This window comes from Periophthalmus magnuspinnatus, chromosome 1, assembly GCF_009829125.3.
Source record: "Periophthalmus magnuspinnatus isolate fPerMag1 chromosome 1, fPerMag1.2.pri, whole genome shotgun sequence".
Lineage (NCBI taxonomy): Eukaryota > Metazoa > Chordata > Actinopteri > Gobiiformes > Gobiidae > Periophthalmus > Periophthalmus magnuspinnatus.
The window spans coordinates 7,418,405-7,436,668 of NC_047126.1; the positions used below are offsets into that span (position 1 = coordinate 7,418,405).

Consider the following 18,264-nt stretch of genomic DNA (forward strand, 5'->3'; position numbering starts at 1 on the left):
TTTATCTGTCCATCAACATGAAATAAAAAACTGTAGTGAGCCTGACACCTCTTTAAGCCTGAAGTTCACCTGTCTTTGTTTTCGATAAGATGAAAGAAGATCAAATTGTTAAAGTTGAAGTAAAACATGAATTTGTTTGTTTTTTTACGTATCGTGCTGAATCTTAGGTCCTGCATCGTGGATCAAACTGAATTGTGAGACTTGTTACACTTGTTACACCTCGTCATACCCTAGTTACACCCTAGTGTGAAATTCCACCTCCAAAAATATCCTAGATAGACTGAAAAATATATAATACACCTACAAGACCTCTCCCAAGGCGTTATAACATCCACTACCCTCTGAGATTTTCACACCAACAAATTCTACATCACAGCCTAGTTCTTGTATCCCTTAACCCCTTTAGCTTTGACAGCCTCATCGGTGGACAGCCTCCCAGCATCTCCCATGGGTGCCCGGTGTTGTTGAGCTGTCGGGCTGGGTGTCGGACACTGTTGTAGTCCATTAGCAGTACAGGTGCGTGCTCCCCGCGGCCGGAGGAGCGTGTCAGAGAGAGGCCAGAATACAAACAGCTCTGCCCCAGCCTCTGCGCACATGTGGAGGGTCAAGAACACGCCTCCAATGGTCAATGCTTTGTGCTTGTGTAATTGTTTTCAGGTAGTGTTTGCAATAAGATTTGAGATGTATGTTGTGTAATCCAGAATACACACTTCTCCAACGCTTTACAAAGTGAGTCTCGTCACCGGTGAATCTCCCAAAGCTCAGATAGCCGTGACTAACAGGTGTATTAGCCAATCACACACATGGTCTGTTCGTATCAAAACAAACATGGCTGCTTTTGAGGAAAAAATAAAGAAAACTATCACAGGGGACAGAAAAACATTGTGGAATTCTGCACAATCAATGAGCAAAGCGCTAAACTAAACTTAATATGACATTCACTTTGTAAATGATAGTTGGCCAATGAGCTCCTTCGTTTCACATGCATTACTGAAATAAACTAATCTGATTGGACGATCATGTTTGGTTGTGGCTTGAGACACGGAGGAGGGAGTGGTGACCAGACTGATATCTGTATAAAAAATAAAAAAAAAGCAGAGATCATTCTGGATTTGCCAGGGGAGTTATAGTAGTGTTCTCTCACCACTAGTGACCCAAAGTTTTATTTTGCATATTTGAGCAATCCTGTACTGCATTCAGGGCTACAATCTGGAGCATAGTGAAGGTGACAGTAAGTAACACAAGGGTCAGTAAGGGACAAAAGTCTGAGGGAATCCCCCCTTAAAATATTTGAAAAAAAAATCTATGCAGTTCTCTGCATTGTAGAGTCTTTCAGAAGATAATTTGACTACTACTTTGTAGAACAAATATGGCTATGATTTTACTCCTCGGCAAATTAAAAACAGAACTGTCGAGCTCTTCACTAGAAAATCACACAAAGCTGGGATCATCACTGTTTGGACTTTACTTAAGAATGAGCTGGGTGTCCTCTAAACCCATTTAGTCTTTACTACCGTTTGGACTCTATAATATAACTATATTAGCCTACTTAAAAGTAATAGGACTTGGATCAAAGCCTAACCCTTTAGTGTTTGGTCAATATTTGAATCTCTGTTTTTTATTTGCGTAAAATATTCACTGATTATTAACTTGATCACATATCTTTTCACTTATAGGACCAGCCTTCTATAGACAGTACTTTTCTCGGGCTATAAGTACTGGAAAAACGTTCTTGAAACACAAAGCATGTGCCTGCTGTCTGTAACATCGATCATCTGATCAGATAAACTTCTTTCAACTCTCTGCCTGGTCTGCAATCTCGTACGTCACAAATACTCTGTGGACAGAGGCTCAATTTTCATGAGCCTCTGTCATCTCATGAAAAGTCCAAGCCTTATATGGAGATTTTAACTCCTGTTTTTGTTGCTTTTCTAAGCGATAGGAGCTAGGCTGTTACATATACACGATCCTCACACCGCAAGCATGTAAAATCTCACATGTCAGGAATCGTTAAAAACTAATACCGCGCATCAGCCTCAGGTAAAAACGGAGGCTGTAAACAACATATTAGCGTGCTGCAAGAGTACTTGTACTTAAACATCAGAAGTACTTAAATGTAAACTGCAGACAAACAGAGCGGACATACTGAGCACTTTCACTGTGCATCTCTTGGTCAGTGCAGTCTCCTCTCGGGGATGGGTCAGTGCTACTCGGGGCCTATGACCTATTTCCAGATCAAAACGGTAAATTTTGCCGAAAGGTGACAAGCTTGAAGCCCTGACTTAACTTGCAATTATTCAAAAGGCTCAGACTCCGGGTCATAAATGCAAGGTTAAAAAAAAGCCATTTTTCAACAATAAAACACATACATGAAAATCCGCTGCTTACTATGCAGAAATGTAACTATGAATTGTTTAATAGGAAGTGAATAGATGCGTTTCTATCAATAAGCCATTTTAGATCACTCCATGGAGACAGCACGTTTAATGTCCTACTGTGAAACATTCCAGGTAAAGCAATAACATCTCCATGGAAACAAGCAAGTGGAAGAACCTTCTCCAAAACAGGTACATAGTGCATCTTTACAATCAAATAGAAGAAAAAATAAAAGCTCATTTAGTAGAATCACAGAGAGAACATTTTATTTTTGACAGCTACTTAAAGTATTTGCACTGAACAAACTGAAGCATAAAGCCTCTTCTTTCCGTTTCCATGGGACCAGTTGGTTGGGTGCCTCACCACAGAAACTTATTTATACCAGAGTCATTTTGGCCAATTGTTTTTTCCTGACAATAATTAAAGGAACTGTATGTAGCTCGCGCCTGTACAGTTTTAAAATCCCAACTGAACCTGCAGATAAAGGACACATGCAAGTTTGTTTCATTCTCAGTATATGGACAAGCCTCATGTGAAAGATCAGAACCTCCAGAATTCATTCACTGAGCTGCACAGGCTGCACTAGCACTGATTCATGATTGCCTACAGGTGCTGGGATTTAAGTAAAGTCCATTCAGATCAGAGAGATTCCTTTTAGGATTAAACCAACTGGATTTTATCATGTGAGGTTCATTCTCCTTTCTGAATCGTCTCAAGAACCAAAACACAGAATTATAACAAAATAGCTTTGCCATCATGTTTTAAGTTTCTCATAAATAAGAATAAATCAGCATTAAAATTGCTATCAGGAAAAGCTATAATTTTTAGCAGGTTAAAGGTTTTAACATGTTTACCTTGTATCTGGGGACACAGATAGTTCATGTTTGTACAATTTAAACATTTAGACTCTTGCATACATTTCCTTTAAAGACGCTGGACATGTTTAAAATGTTAACTTTGAACAGAACCCTACTATTAAAATGTAATAGGCTTTTCCAGGCCAGCCGAGAGACATATGTGAAATTATGACTTATTCTAGCATGTCATTAGTACAGCCCGCTCGATACTTCACAGAAACATCATGCTGGGGTCTCCACCCGGTGGGGCATGGCTGAAACATCTTCCTAGGGAGGTGTCCAGGATGCATCCGACAGAGCCTGAGCCACCTCAGCGGGCTCCTCTCAACATGGAGGAGCAGCGGCTCTACTCAGAGATAGTGTGATCAGCTCAGTCACACGGAAAGAGCTCTAAGGGGACACTCAGTCATTTAGCGGAGGACACTCATTTACCCACTTAACCACCTGCATCCACCATCTTGTCCTTTCAGTCATTATTCAAAGCTCATAAGTGAGAGTAGGAACAGAGATCTAAACCCGGACTATACCAGGACTAAATCAGAGCTAAACCAGGGACCATAGGAGAGAGTAGGAACACAGACTGAGTGGTAAATGGAGAGCTTTGCTTTTGGACTCAGCTCCTTCTTAACCACAACAGTCCATTACACAGACCGCATCACTGCAGACGCTGCACCTGTCAATCTCTGTCAATCTCACGCTCAATCCCTCACTCATGAATAAACCCCACATCGATTTTAGGCAATCCCAAATATTTACCTTAAAAATGCTATAATGAGCATTTGGTGCCACCATTACTTTGATATTCCAAGACTGCTCTCTATCGGGAGACTTCCATAATGGACCAGGCTTTAAGTTTTAACTGAAATGTGCAGATGTTCTTGAGCTATATATTTTACAGGTTTTAGACATTATAGGCTTACTATTACATTTTTTAATCTGTTTCACTATATCTGCAGAGGTGCCACTTGGCTTTAGAGATAAAATAAAAGTTTAATAAAAATATAAAGATGGAAGTCTTTTCGCCTCAATTCTCAACTCTCGTCTGAGAACAGAATCCATACTGTCATAAGAAGATAAGAGCTGACAGTACAGTTGTCATAGTTTACTACAGAGTGTATGGGGTTATTCTGGGGTCGGCTTAATCACTCAAATGGACTTAAAGACATACACACAGTCTGTTGAAACAATCCCAACAGTGAAATCATACACTGACTGGATTTATATAGAGCCTTTCAAGACACACAAAGGTACAAATGCTAAGGCGCTCAATTGCAGTCACTCAACAATCAGGTTCAACATTTGCGAACTGTCAGATCGGTGACGTCTTTGCAAAACAGTATCTGAAATTATGACATGCAACCCACTCGATACTTCGCAGTAACATCATGCCGGGAGTGTTCTGCATGTACGTCTAGAATGGCGGCATGTTCAGCAGTTAGCATCATGACGCAAACTCAGCTTTATACGTTTCAAGATGTTGCAAGTCTAAAAATGTATTTAAACCACACATTTTCAGGAGCCTCTGTCAATACAAGTGCGCACGATCCTGTTTAGATGTTTAATATTTCAACTAAAACAGTGAAAGTGACTCATTGAAAACCCGTCGGCTAATGCTAGCTCGCTTGCGACTGTAATGTGACTTGAGGGACTTGTTTAACAGTACAAAATCAACTCACTTGTAGTTGCAACTAACACAAAGCTCAAATTAAAGTCTAACTTGAGTAGAGGAACTTCAGACAGAGCAGTGCCCACGGTTAGCATCACAGCCCCAAGGAAACGTTGATGATCAGCTGCAAATCAAAACGACGCTGCGTGTTATTATAATGAGTCTATTGGTACACGCTCGCCAAGTGCTTCTGTGTTCTACTTTAAGCCGGTCTGCCATTACGAACAATACAAGTGCCAGACTACACACCAGAGCACTTGACCGGAATAATTACTCCGCCAAGAAAATCAAGCCTCCCCACCACCTCCCTCCATCTCTCCCTCCGCCTGCCCGGGCAAAAAGCTGGAGGGCCTATCATACGACAACACAGGGACGACAGCAGCGATTAGATGGTGCCACGCTTCGGAACAAAAGAGGATGAGAGGAAGAGAGAGGGATAGAGAGAGAGAGAGAGAGGGAGAGGGAGGGAGGGGGTGGAAGTGTGCAACAACAAAGCCAAACACAGAGGAGTACAGCAGAGGGTTTATAATGGAGAACGGGTTTAACGGCACCGGCACAGAAACACGGCCAGGTTTAATTAGTCCACAGAGAGAGAGAAAGAGAGAGAGAGGGAGGGAAGGAGGAGTAAAAGGGGAGAGGGTGGGAGAAGAGGAAGAGGAAGAGCGCGAGAGAGAGAGAAAGAGAGACAGGGGGAAGGAGGAGTAAAAGGAGAGAGGGTGGGAGAAGAGGAAGAGGAAGAGCGCGAGAGAGAGAGAAAGAGAGACAGGGGGAGATAGAGGAATGGAAGAGGTAGATGGTAGGAGGGACAGATGGTAGGGGGAAGAGAGTGCGAGAGAGAAAAGAGTGAGGGAGCAGGGAGAGAGGGGAGAGAAAGAGGGAGAGAGAGGGAAGGAGGAGTAAAAGGAGAGAGGGTGGGAGAAGAGAAAGAGGAAGAGAGGGAGACAGAGAGGCGTAAAAGAAGGGAGGAAAAGGAAGAGAGAGCAGGAAGAAAAGTTAAAGAGCATAGGAGAGAAAGAGGGTTGGAGAGAAAGAGAGACGGAGGGAGATAGAGGAATGGAAGAGGTAGAGAGTAGGAGGGACAGATGGTAGGGGGAAGAGAGTGTGAGAGAGGAAAGAGTGAGGGAGCAGGGAGAGAGGGGAGAGAAAGAGGGAGAGAGAGGGTGAGAGAGGGAAGGGGGAGTAAAAGGAGAGAGGGTGGGAGAAGAGGAAGAGAGCGAGAGAGAGAGGAGTAAAGGAAGGGAGGAAAAGGAAGAGAGGAAGAGAGAGTAGGAGGAAAAGTTAAAGAGCATAGGAGAGAAAGAGGGTTGGAGAGAAAGACAGAGGGAGATAGAGGAAGAGAATAGGAGAGACAGACAGTAGGGAAGAGAGAGTGCGAGAGAGAAAAGAGTGAGGGAGGAGGAAGAGTGGGGAGAGAAACAGGGGAGAGAGGAGTAAAGGAAGGGAGGAAAGGAAAGAGAGAAAGAGAGAGTAGGAGGAAGAGGAAAAGTTAAAGAGCGTAGGAGAGGGGGGGTTGGAGAGAAAGAGACAGAGGGAGATGGAGGAAGGGAAGAGGTAGAGAGTAGGAGAGACAGAGGGTAGGGGAGAGAGAGAAAAGAGAGGGAGAGGGGAGAGAAAGAGGGGAGAGAGGAGTAAAGGAAGAGAGGAAAAGAAAGAGAGGAAGAGAGAGTAGGAGGAAGAGGAAAAGTTAACGAGCATAGGAGAGAGAGGGTTGGAGAGAAAGAGAGAGAGAGCGAGATGGAGGAATGGAAGAGGTAGAGAGTAGGAGAGACAGATGGTAGGGGAGAGAGAGAGTGCGAGAGAGAAAAGAGTGAGGGAGGAGGGAGAGGGGAGAGAAAGAGGGAGAGAGAGAAAGGGTAGATGACAAAAGGAGAGAAAGAGATGGAGATGGAAGAAGGGAAGAGGTAGAATAGGAGACAGAGTAGAAGCGAGAGACAGTAGGGTGAGAGAGTGCGAGAGAGAAAAGAGTGAGGGAGGATGGAGAGAGGGGAGAGAAAGAGTGAGAGAAAGGAAAAACGCTAGCGACAGAGAGCGTAGTAAGGAGAGCCTGGAAAGAGAAAGAGAGAGAGTAGATCAATGAACGCGGCCCGGTCCCCTGACACAAACACCGGAGCGGCTGAACAAGCAACTGGTCCATTAGACTTATTAGGCCACAATTTGATGCAATAGTTATTTTTAGTGCAGAATGTTACAGTGTAGATTACAAGAGGCATCATGGGACGTGCACATTAGCCGGCTCGAGCTCTTTTGTAGACGGTCTGCGTTCGTGGGGACTAGTTTTCAAAAAGATTGCCACTCACAATCATAAAGGCAGGAGTTTCTTTGCCGTAGACATCAGATGGGACAGGAGACAGCTAGAGCGTTTAGAATCCGTGTCCTCTGTCAGCACAAAAAGAGCGCTCTGATTGGCCCCGAAAACTCACACTACTTGTGCTTAAAGTGGTACCAGACCGGCTCGTCAAGGCCTGATCCCGTCAGGTCTCAGGCGCTAAGCGGGACCGGGCTGGTTAGTACTGGGATGGGAGACCGCTGGGAAAATCAGGTGCTACAGTGGGGCAGCTGTGTCCTTCGGCAAGGCACTTTACCCACATTGTCTAGTACGAATGTGGGGTGTGTGTTGGTGGTGATTGGACGGGCTGATGGCGCAGACTGGCAGCCTCACGTCAGTCTGTCCCAGGGCAGTATCATACGACCACAGAGTACGGCGGGAATGAAAAAATGCGCTATATAAATCTGATAAATTATTATTATTATTCAAAACTAAACCGTGCATGTAGTGTTTTAATAACATTGTATACTGTTGGTGGTGCTTCTATTTTTTTTTAAGCAAACCAAGTATATTTGCATTTTTCTGGTCAAAAACGTATTAAAATGAGTGTGTCCTCGCTCCATGGGCCACTGCAATTTTAAGTGCCTTGTGACATCACACAACACTGCCAGCTGTTTCTGATTACGAACACCTGAGTGCAGGGGCGGAGTTTGGATTGTGGATACAGGTTAGACCAATCATACTGTTCCTTATGTCCCCAGGCCCCGCCCACTCCTCCTCTTTAGCAGCAGTTTGGTTCTAGCTAGCTAAAGACAAGGAAAAGGTAGAGCGATAGAGATGAGCAGATTGTGTAGTACAAGGTTATCAAAAATATCAAAAGTAGATTCTCATTTGAGCAGGTATTGATACTAAAAAAGTCACATTCACAGGACAGAAATGAACCTTTCCTGAATATCTTTAGAATGATCCGCAGCTGTATCAGAACAAGTATAAGACACATAGACTAGTACACGCCCATGGACCACTATGGAACCTACTGGACGACTGAGGGATTACACAGATATATTAGGCCACAGGGGAATATAAAAGAAAGTACTACCATTTAATGTTGAAAATCACATTCTGTTGTATAGTGCATTGGGTATTGAGTCTATTCTTTTGTATCAAAGTCGATCTTGTCCACTGACCCACAGGTGCTACAAATGATTGCAAATTGGTTGTGTCCTTGGCCAAGACACTTAACCCACCTCACCCCCAGTGCCTGTGTACTAATGTGTGTGTGAATGGGTGAGTTGTTCCTTGATGTAAAGTGCTTTGAGTGTCTCGAATGTGGAAAAGTGCTATATAAAAATGCCTGTGTATTACCAAAAAATATATATACAGCAATTCTGCTTATTGTCACAAGTCCAACTGCCATTTAGATTTGACAGAAATGAGTCTTCATACCGTGAGCTGAGTGGAGCGTACCTTCTTGAAGAGCAGTGAGTCGTCCATGTGCTCGGCGTACACAGATGTTAGCCTGTACTGGTTAGCCGTGGTGATGTCGATCTGGTATCCGGTCAGAACGTAGCACACCGTCCGAAACTCCTGGATCTTCTTCTGGAACACTTCCTTCAGACGCTGGTTCTTCAGCTCCGAGCTCTCCTTCTGTTTACGCAGCTCTGCAAACGCACATCGGAAAGGGGTACAAGACTGGTGAGGCATAACTTAAGTGGTTTCTGTTTTGTTTTTTTATTTGTTTGAGGAGGTTTTTTTTACTGCGAACACAACAAATTTAGTTTTGAAAATGCTATATTCATCCAAAACAAAGATACTTACATGTTTAATCAATTTCACACATTTTTGATGCTCTGAGTCACCCCTCTCTTTGCTCTCTGCACTTAGTCAACCCCCCTTCAGAGCGCTATCACAACACAATCAGCATGCATCTCGCTAATGAAATTACTGCACGTAGCATCAGGGTTGTCAAGTTGTTGTGTACAGTTTTGTTTTGTATCACGCTTTTGTATATTTGTGGAGAATTGTCGTGTAGCAGCATGGGTGATGTGCGCTTGTGGGCGGAGCTTTGGAAAGAGGCTAACTAACTGTAAGAAGTGTTCAAATAGGGCCCAGGAGAGATCGCTAAAATACTCAAACATGCACTAATCCTTTCATATCAGTTGTGTCCCTGCATTTGAGTTTTATTATTTAGAGTTTTTTTTTTTTTTTTACAGTCAGTTCCACTTTGAGACAACATATTAACATAAACAAGGCACGACATTTACATGCAGATATTTACAACATTTTATAAACTTTGACAGGACAATCAGCAATATGATATGAAGGTGAAGAGTGAGGAGAGACATTCAGAGCTATTGGGTGAAAATTCTTCTCAATCAAGTTCTTATTTATCCTGGTTTGGTGCTGCTTCAGTCTGGGTTTATTTGGAGTTTGACATGTTGCCCTTTCAGCGTTAAAATGTTTAAACTACAGTAAACATTGACATATGAAATATCAATAGCCCCATCAACTTTGACAGAGCTATAATTACAGATGGACAGTACTAATACTAGTCTTAAAAGGTGCACTATGTAACTTTTCTAGTTAAGGGTCCGCCACCAGCTGTTGTTGCTTCACCTGAAATGTTCCACAGTATGACATTAAACATCTCTCTCCCAGTTATTCAATTGTTTCTTAAAATACCTTTATAGATCTGACCTGTAACTGTAACTCCATAGAGATAGATTAGTTTAATGCCATATTGTGGAACATTACATGGAAGCAATTGCCAAACTCAAAATACACAAGTGTTCTCCAAAACCTCAAAGGATTGCTGTTTTTGTAGGGATGCACTGGTCCAACTTTTTTGCGTCGATACTTATTACTTCAACAGTGTTATGCAACTGTTATTTATCCTTCACATATACTGACCAGCTTCAAAATCAGCCTGTAAATAGTCGTATTACAGCCAGTTAAAGGCCCACCCAGGATACAGCTTTAATCAATGGAACTGATACCCAATCCAGCTAATTTTCCAGCTCATCTGCGCCAATATTCGATGCCAGTATCATATCGGTGCATCCCTAGTTTTTAAAACATTTTTATGAATGTGCCTGACTGTTCCTTGTTCCTGTTTCCTGTCAACTAATATATGCCACTAAACTCCAGTGATTCTAACTCCTGCAGTTTTCCTCTCTGCAGCACAGACCCAGCTGCTCGGTTCCCCTCCCACCTCCCTCCCACCTCCCTCCCATCTCCCTCCCATCTCCATCGCAGGCTGTGATCTCCCCCTGCAGTCCCAGCTCCACACAGGTCCACACAGGTCCACACAGGTCCACACAGGTCCACACAGGTCCACACATGTCCACACATGTCCACACAGGTCCACACATGTCCACACATGTCCACACATGTCCACACAGGTCCACACTGCTCCACACAGGTCCACACAGGTCCACACAGGTCCACACAGGTCCACACAGGTCCACACAGGTCCACACAGGTCCACACAGGTCCACACAGGTCCACACAGGTCCACACAGGTCCACACAGGTCCACACACCTTCACACAGCTCCGTATCTACTGCTCGCTCTGCCTCCCATGACAGCTTAATATCAGATATATTCCCCCACAGGCACTGCTTCTGCCCCGAGAGGTCAACAAACACCACAGCTGTGCAGAGAAGTCAGTCCACCAAGTACAAACCTAGACTTCACTATGAGGAATACACGCAATGCTAAATGTTTGTGCAGAAAATAAAAATGGTGACTGTTTGGTCACTTTACCTGAGAGTAAAAAAAACAAAAACAAATGTGACATCTGCACAATTTGGCTTATCTGTGTTGCCTGGCAAGTCCATAATGATGTCTCTGATTTGTTTTTGTTTTTTAAATACAGAGGGATAATATTCTTGTTCCCACACCCTCCGCTGTGCTTTGAAACAGATTCAGACAGTACAGTGCAATGACATTTATTTATTTCAGTGATGCATGTGAAGTGAAGGACCTCATTGGTCACCTATTATTCTGAAACAAGTCAAATTTCTCTGACTTCAGATTTAGTGCTTTACTCATTCAAAATACACAAATCCATGATGGTTTTCAGCTGTGATATTTTTGTCCTTTTTTCCCCTCATAAGCAGCCATATTTGTTTATGATCCAGACCGACCATGACCCTGACTGTCTAATTCACCTGTCAAACACGCCTGTCAATCACACCATCTTAAAAGATATAACTAGTGACCAGACTCAAATCTTAATTATGTATTGGAGACGTGTGTTTCCAGAATCCCAGGCGATTATTTATGCCTATCTCTTATGCATACAGCTCTCTGTCATGGTTGTTTGCCAGAACCAAATTCAAGTTGTGAAACATGCTGGGAGCAACAGGAAATATTGGCAACAGTACTGCATTCTGTCACTTTTACAAAGTAGTGTGATGTTTTAATCCATCTCTTGTGCATACAAATGGTTGTGTAGTTTGCCAAGACCTTGTTCAATTCATGCAGCAAGACATGCTGGGAGCTAGAGGAAGTGCTATTTATAATTAATAGTGCTGTGTTTTTAAAGACACGTCATTGCAAACACATTCAAGGATAGAAATTGATAAGAGAAAAGCTATAATAGGTTATGAAAAGTTTAAAAACAAATAAAACGTATTTGTGAACCCCAGTTGAGCTCTTACAGCTTTAAAAATGTCTTATAATCATGACTGAACCCGTGTTGCCAGAGTCTGAACCTGCCAAAAGACGACATATACAAGTTTTTCTCATTCTCAGTATATGAACAGGCCACATGTGAAAGCTCTGAATTCACTCACTGAGCTGCAGAGGCTGCACTAGCACTGATTTATGATTGGCTGCAGGTGCTGGGATTTAGGTAGTGATGATTCAATTCACAGAGAGTCCTGGCAACCCAAATAAGAGAATCAAATGTTTGCCTCATATCTCAGGACATAGTTAGGCCAAGTTTACACAATTTAAAAACAAAATCTTACATACAGGTCCTATATTACACAAAACAAACTCTGAGCTTTAAGCCATGTTATAAAGCTGTTACCTCCTCAAAAATACACCTGGAGTTTTGTTTCATTCACACATATTTGAATAATCCTTTAATATTAGTCTGTCTACATCTCCAAAGCATGTGAATGTATATATCAAATATGTCTTGTTTGTTTGTTGAACATGTGTGAATGAAAAAAAGACAACTCCAGGTATGCTTGTGATGAGGAAACAACATTATAACAGATCAGAAAATACTGTAATATGGGTTCCTTTAAGTCTAGTTACAGCCCTAAACTTAACGCAGCAGTAATGACTATCTGCAGTTTCCACCATTTCCCAGCATTAGTCTCTTACAATAGTTAAACGACTGTAAAACCCTCAAACACTTCTAATGCCTTCCTCGCCCGGGCTATAGTCTCACACTTCTTCGTCCTCTAATTAGAGCTAATCCTGTATTGGTGCGTGAGGCTGTCAGTGGCCCGGTGCTGATAAAACGTTAGCGTCTGTCGCGGCGCGGACTGAAGCTAGCTCTTGTCTGTCACTCTCTAGCCCCCCCCTGTTTCTGCCGTCACTGTCAAGCCTGTCAAAAATCAAAACACACTCACAACCGACGTGCCAATTCTCCTGTGGGTATGTGCAGAGACGTTTCAACTATTTAAGCAGTGAACGCAAAACTACAAATACGGCGTTAGAAGTAGTATATATGGGCTTTGTCATTTAAGTATTACTTCTATGGGGTATTAACTGCAAACAAAGAACGTATTTAGATCATCACTTTACCTTGTGTTGTTTTGAAAAAGCTATATTTGCCGTAAACAATGTATTAACGTGTTTTACAAGTTTCACTTTTGTTTTTGATGCTCAGAGTCCCTCCTCCCTTTGTCACTCCCCCTTCAGAGCACTATTTTGCATCATGTTTTTGTATATTTATGGAGAAATTGCCGTGTGGGAGTAGACTTGTGGGCTAAGCGTGGACAGAATCTGAGCTAACCGTAACGAGGGTTCGAATAGAGGCCAGGAGAGATCACTACATAACTCAAACAAGACATTGGATGACATCTAAAACCTTTTCAGGCATGTTTTTGATGAGAGAACAACTTTGGAAAGCTAAAAAATTAATAAAAAATCAGTATCAGTAAACGTGTACAAATGAAATATTGATTTAACAGAAAAAAAGGAGGGAAGGGGCCGATCCATGGGTTTCAAAGTGATGAAAATATGGACACTTGCCATAGCAATCAAGCAAAACAAAACAGAATATTAACAGTCTTCCTAATATGGTTGTCAAACGTATCAAAAATCAGATACTAGTCGATACTAAAACTCATCTGAGCAGGTATTATACTGTACTAAGAAAGTCACATTTACAGAACAGAAATAAACCATTGACGCTGTGGTATTGACGTGCTGTATCTTTGTGCGCTGATGTTAAAGTGGGTGTTGAGCAGTGTTCATTATGTTGTGTTTCTGTCTGTGTTCACGTGTCAACATGTAGTCTGTATGTGAGTCCTTGGCATTTTATTTTCCCCCTTGAGGATTAATAAAGCATCCATACATCTTTCCTGAATAGCTTTAGAATGAGCTGTATCAGAAAAAGTATAAGACACATAGACTAGTATACGACCATGGAGCACTATGGAACCTACACCTGGACGACTGAGGGACTACAAAAGTACTACCATTTAATTTTGTGCTAGAGAGAAAGCAGAATGAGCTCCTCACTTTGGGTTGCCAGATCCTAAAGCTAAAACTAATTCATAATAAACCCAAAAGGTCTCTATGCTCTGATGTGTCCTCAGTAGACAACATCTAATGGATTCCCAGCTGTAGTTCAAAGCACCAGGTCTGCATGTTACAGATATTAAGTTTAAATAGGATATTCTTTTCTATAATGTGGCTTTTTTAAAATACTTGGTGAAAGGTTTGAGTTATTTATTTCATGTTTATAAAGTTAAGCACACATTTTACTAAAGTGCCATTCGATTTGTCGTTCACTTTCCAGTACTTTCTGTTGGGATTATCACATTACATTACATTTTATGGCTTCAACAAGATTGTTAGGACAAGAATATTCATTATTGAAGCTAGTGAAAGATTAAAAAAATAGACAAAATGTGCACGACCAAAAGCTAAAAACTTACCTTTGTGAAATATAACTGTCACTTTTTACACCCTACTTTTGAAAAAGAGGGCGTGAGGTTGCGTCTCTGTTATCCCACAGAGGCGAGAGTGTCAGGCTGTGCCACAAATGAAGTTTGAGTTACAAGGAGTTAGTTAAAGTGCATATGACAGGTTAGACTACTATTTTAATAAAGGGTAGTGAACAGAATTATATTTCAGATTCTGCAAAATATTTAAGCCATTTATACAGAGAGCTGACAGTTATCATTAGGCACCATTATCTTAGATTATTTTCAAAATAATCTAGCCATAGATCTGACACTGTTAACCTTAAACCTTAAAAATAAAAATCCTTTCCTAACAAAATAATTGTATTCAAAACAGGAGTGTCAAAAACACACAATATGATGTTTCTGGGGGAAATTTCAAAAAGAACTTGTACCAAGAATGAACCTGGCAACATAAAGATAAACATAAAGGTGAAACAGGTTTTCTTGTTCCTCCTCTCAGAACCTGCCATAGGAGTCATTTTCTATCTATCATTTAAATAGAGATTTTTTTAGTTGCAGTAATTCTATAGAAAACTTGAAGTTGAAATAGTCTCGAGTAAGAGTGTATTGTAGCATTATAAATAGACTGGAAGAAACATTTCTATGGAATTGGGGCATTTATTTCATCTTCCTAAAACCGACAGGCCCTGAGGAAAAAGTGAAGCACCAGCAGAAATGCAGCATTATTGTGTGAAACATACACTCACCCAAGACCTCTTTAGAGGGGGGCAGGCTCAGGCTGAGCCCCAACACACTGCTCTCATCCTGGGCCCCGCTCTCCTGCACCACGCGCACCAGCTCCCGCAGACGTGTCACTTCCTCTTGCAGAGAATCCACTTCCTGCTGCCGCTGTTGCTTGGCAACAGCTGTGGGGTTCATCTTGAAGTGCAGAAGTCTGGTTTTGGCTGGATCAAAATCTCCCTGAGATACAGAGAACAGGGAGATCAGGCAGCTGATTTGTAAACATACACATGCACGCACCATTTCATTTCAGCGAAAACAGTACAAGAGGGCTCAATCTGAAACATCTGAAGAACTTTGAAAAGTGGGTCTGGGCTCAAACTTGGAGCTCGATATTATATTCTTTGCAGAGCCTGAATCAGACCCTGTAGGCTGAGTTCACGTGGCAACACAATATTATTAAAATATTGATATTAAAATGTTCATAATTTAGTGGAGGGGAGTGACATGGGCCAGAATACGTTTGTCTTAAAGCAGAAATACTCTACTTTTGTCTGCACGTTCTGTGGACATCTGCACATCACACTAGCGAGACGCAGATTTTTTTCATTTATACCAAAATGACTACACAATGCTACCGAATCCTACACGTACCGCCGATTAAGAAAATAAAATTGGAGAATGAAGTAAGTAGAGAGCAGTGGGTGTATACTGAAGACAATGACAATGGCGTCTTGAAAATAAGCGATTAAAGATTGCTCAAACATGCTCGAATCACTCCAGATATAACTTTGGAAGAGGAAATGGTGAAGGGAAAAATAGGTCTGCTTTAACTGTCCAAATATGGATGTTTTGAACTGGTTTATGGTTGATATATTTTGAAAGTCCTCAAAATGGCTGCTAGAAGATGAATATTTAAACCTGTGAATATTATGCTATGGATGAGTCAGTATTTTTAAAAGTAATAAGACTATAAATGAAACTCCACAAACTTGACAGATTAAATTTATGGCTTCAAATAATTTCAATCTGTCAACAATCGCACCTTCGTGATTGGATATTGACACATTTGGCCTTAGCAGGTTGAATTCACATCGAACCATGACTCTGGCAGAGGGTGGTTACGGGAGCAGAATACATTTCAAATCGTGAGTCGTGTTTTTACAATTACTTCAAAAAGCGATGGCAATATTCAACCCCAAAGATGTGATAGTTCTCATTTGAATGGACTAACTTAATATGGCAAATGTCTAACAAATAACGATAAAGTTAGGATAACAATTTGCACATTTAAGTTTGGACATATCTTTCAAAAACTGTGAATCCAGGCCCCTGTTCTCCATCATATTGTCATGTTGGTCTGGTTTGGGCGCAGATTTTCCTGCTGTTTGTTGTTTTGTTGTCAGGTCTGGTTCAGATCTAAAGATTGCAGAGGCGTGCTGGGGCTGGACAGGTCACCACGGTAACACGGGTTGAATGACGTCTCAAATACAGAGGACAATAACAGTATTTTACATTTACAAGTGCATCCAAATAGAGACTAAAACGGTTACACCATCTTAACCTGACCTGGAATGAATTTGGAAAAAAACTGAATTGCTACAAGTACTGCAACTGTGATTAGATTTGTGATATGTATTAATTAAAAAGTACGATTCTGTTCAGCGAGTACCGGTATATTTTAGACAGGGTATTGCACATGGGGTATTTATTGCTATTTAGGTCAGAGTGTTATCTGTGTTACGAGTGTTACTGTTTACTATTTTGAAAATGCTACACATTGCCAGAAACAACACATTTATATGTTATTTCAGATTTGTGAAGTTGTAGTGTATCGTTTTGTCTCCTGCTTTTGTATATCTATGAGAAATTGCTGTGTAGAAGAATGGATGATGTATGTTTGTGGAGCCTTGGGCAGGATTGTACTGCTAACTGTAAGGAGGGTTTGAATAGTGCCCAGGAGAGATCACAATATTGCTAAAACATGCATGGATGATATCTAAATCCTCTTCAGGCATGTTTCTGATGAGGGCAGGACATTATAACATAGCAGATGGCTCCAAAAAGTCGATTTTGCGTAATACCCCCTCTTTAACCCTTTAAGGACTGAGCACATTATAGACCAGTACAGCTCACCTAGACTTTTATTCTTTTTTAGTCATAAAAATCACGTTAAAGGAAGTATCAGAATGTACTGGATTTTTTCACATAACTACCTCTATTTTACACATCCATCCGTATTTTTCCTTTGACGCATAGAATAACTGACTGGGAAAATCCCTGTGGCACCTGCGCTCTGATTGGTCATTTTAGAGGGACAATGTATACAGATTATAGTAATGACAGGAAAATATTTAAAGAGCCCCATGACTCTGATTTGAGATGACGTTTAATATTCACATGAGAGCACAATTGGTTGCGGGGTTACGGTGATGGAAAGTCCACAACCGCGCTCTATTGGCAACGATAACATCCGCCACAATAGGGTTAAACAACTGTAGGAGCATTCACATTTAAGAGAAAATTGAAATGTGAACTGATACAAGAGTCCCATGTATTTCAGAATATTTGTAGAGATCTAAACTACAGAAACAAGATTTGTCTATAAAAAAGACAGGATACGTTGTTCTTTGCAGAGTACATTCTATCGTTTAAAGAATTGCACCATTTGATAACTGCGCCAACTCAAGATGTGATTTAGATTCGACTCCTATATGCTACATTTGTGCAGCCCTGCTGGCAGCTTTAATCTTGATTCACTCGAACACTGGAAGAACTAAACTTTTCATCAACAAAGTTTGCCTTCACTCTTCATAATACACCCATCCATCAGCAACTGTCCAAGCTGAAAGCAAACATATGGTCAGGAACATCTCCAAGCTCACAGAGTGGAACTATCCAAAGACAGTCCCAGTTCTTTTGCCATCTCAGCAACTGTTCATAAAAGAGCATTAGGAGCAGTGCCAGCATGTGAGGATAAGAGTCTGCTCCACTATGCCAACACACATTTGTGTAAACAGATTAAACAAGCTCTACGGGGATCAAATCAATCCTGAAGTTTGTCTCAATGTTCTTTTTGTTCTTTTTAACTACATGTCTTTACGCTGTGCAGAGTTCATCTATTTGTCTGTTTAAAATTCAGCATACACCATCAATCAAAAGTTTGGACATGCTGTTTCCATTAAATAACAGATATGCATTCTTTAATTCCCTTTTAAATATGCATTTGGTCACCCTGGGATAAGTAGTTTACTTTTTATA

At 41.4% G+C, this 18,264-nt stretch overlaps 1 protein-coding gene across 1 annotated transcript in view; it reads right to left on the reverse strand.

Moving 5' to 3' along the window:
• Positions 1–18,264, reverse strand: part of mad1l1 (mitotic arrest deficient 1 like 1) — a 113,855-nt gene that overhangs the window by 34,962 nt on the left and 60,629 nt on the right. The window contains exons 16-17 of the mRNA XM_033982957.2: positions 15,030–15,243; positions 8,633–8,826 (exon numbers count right to left, since the gene is read on the reverse strand). Coding sequence (XP_033838848.1) covers positions 8,633–8,826; positions 15,030–15,243 — 408 coding nt within the window. The remainder of the gene's footprint in view (positions 1–8,632; positions 8,827–15,029; positions 15,244–18,264) is intronic.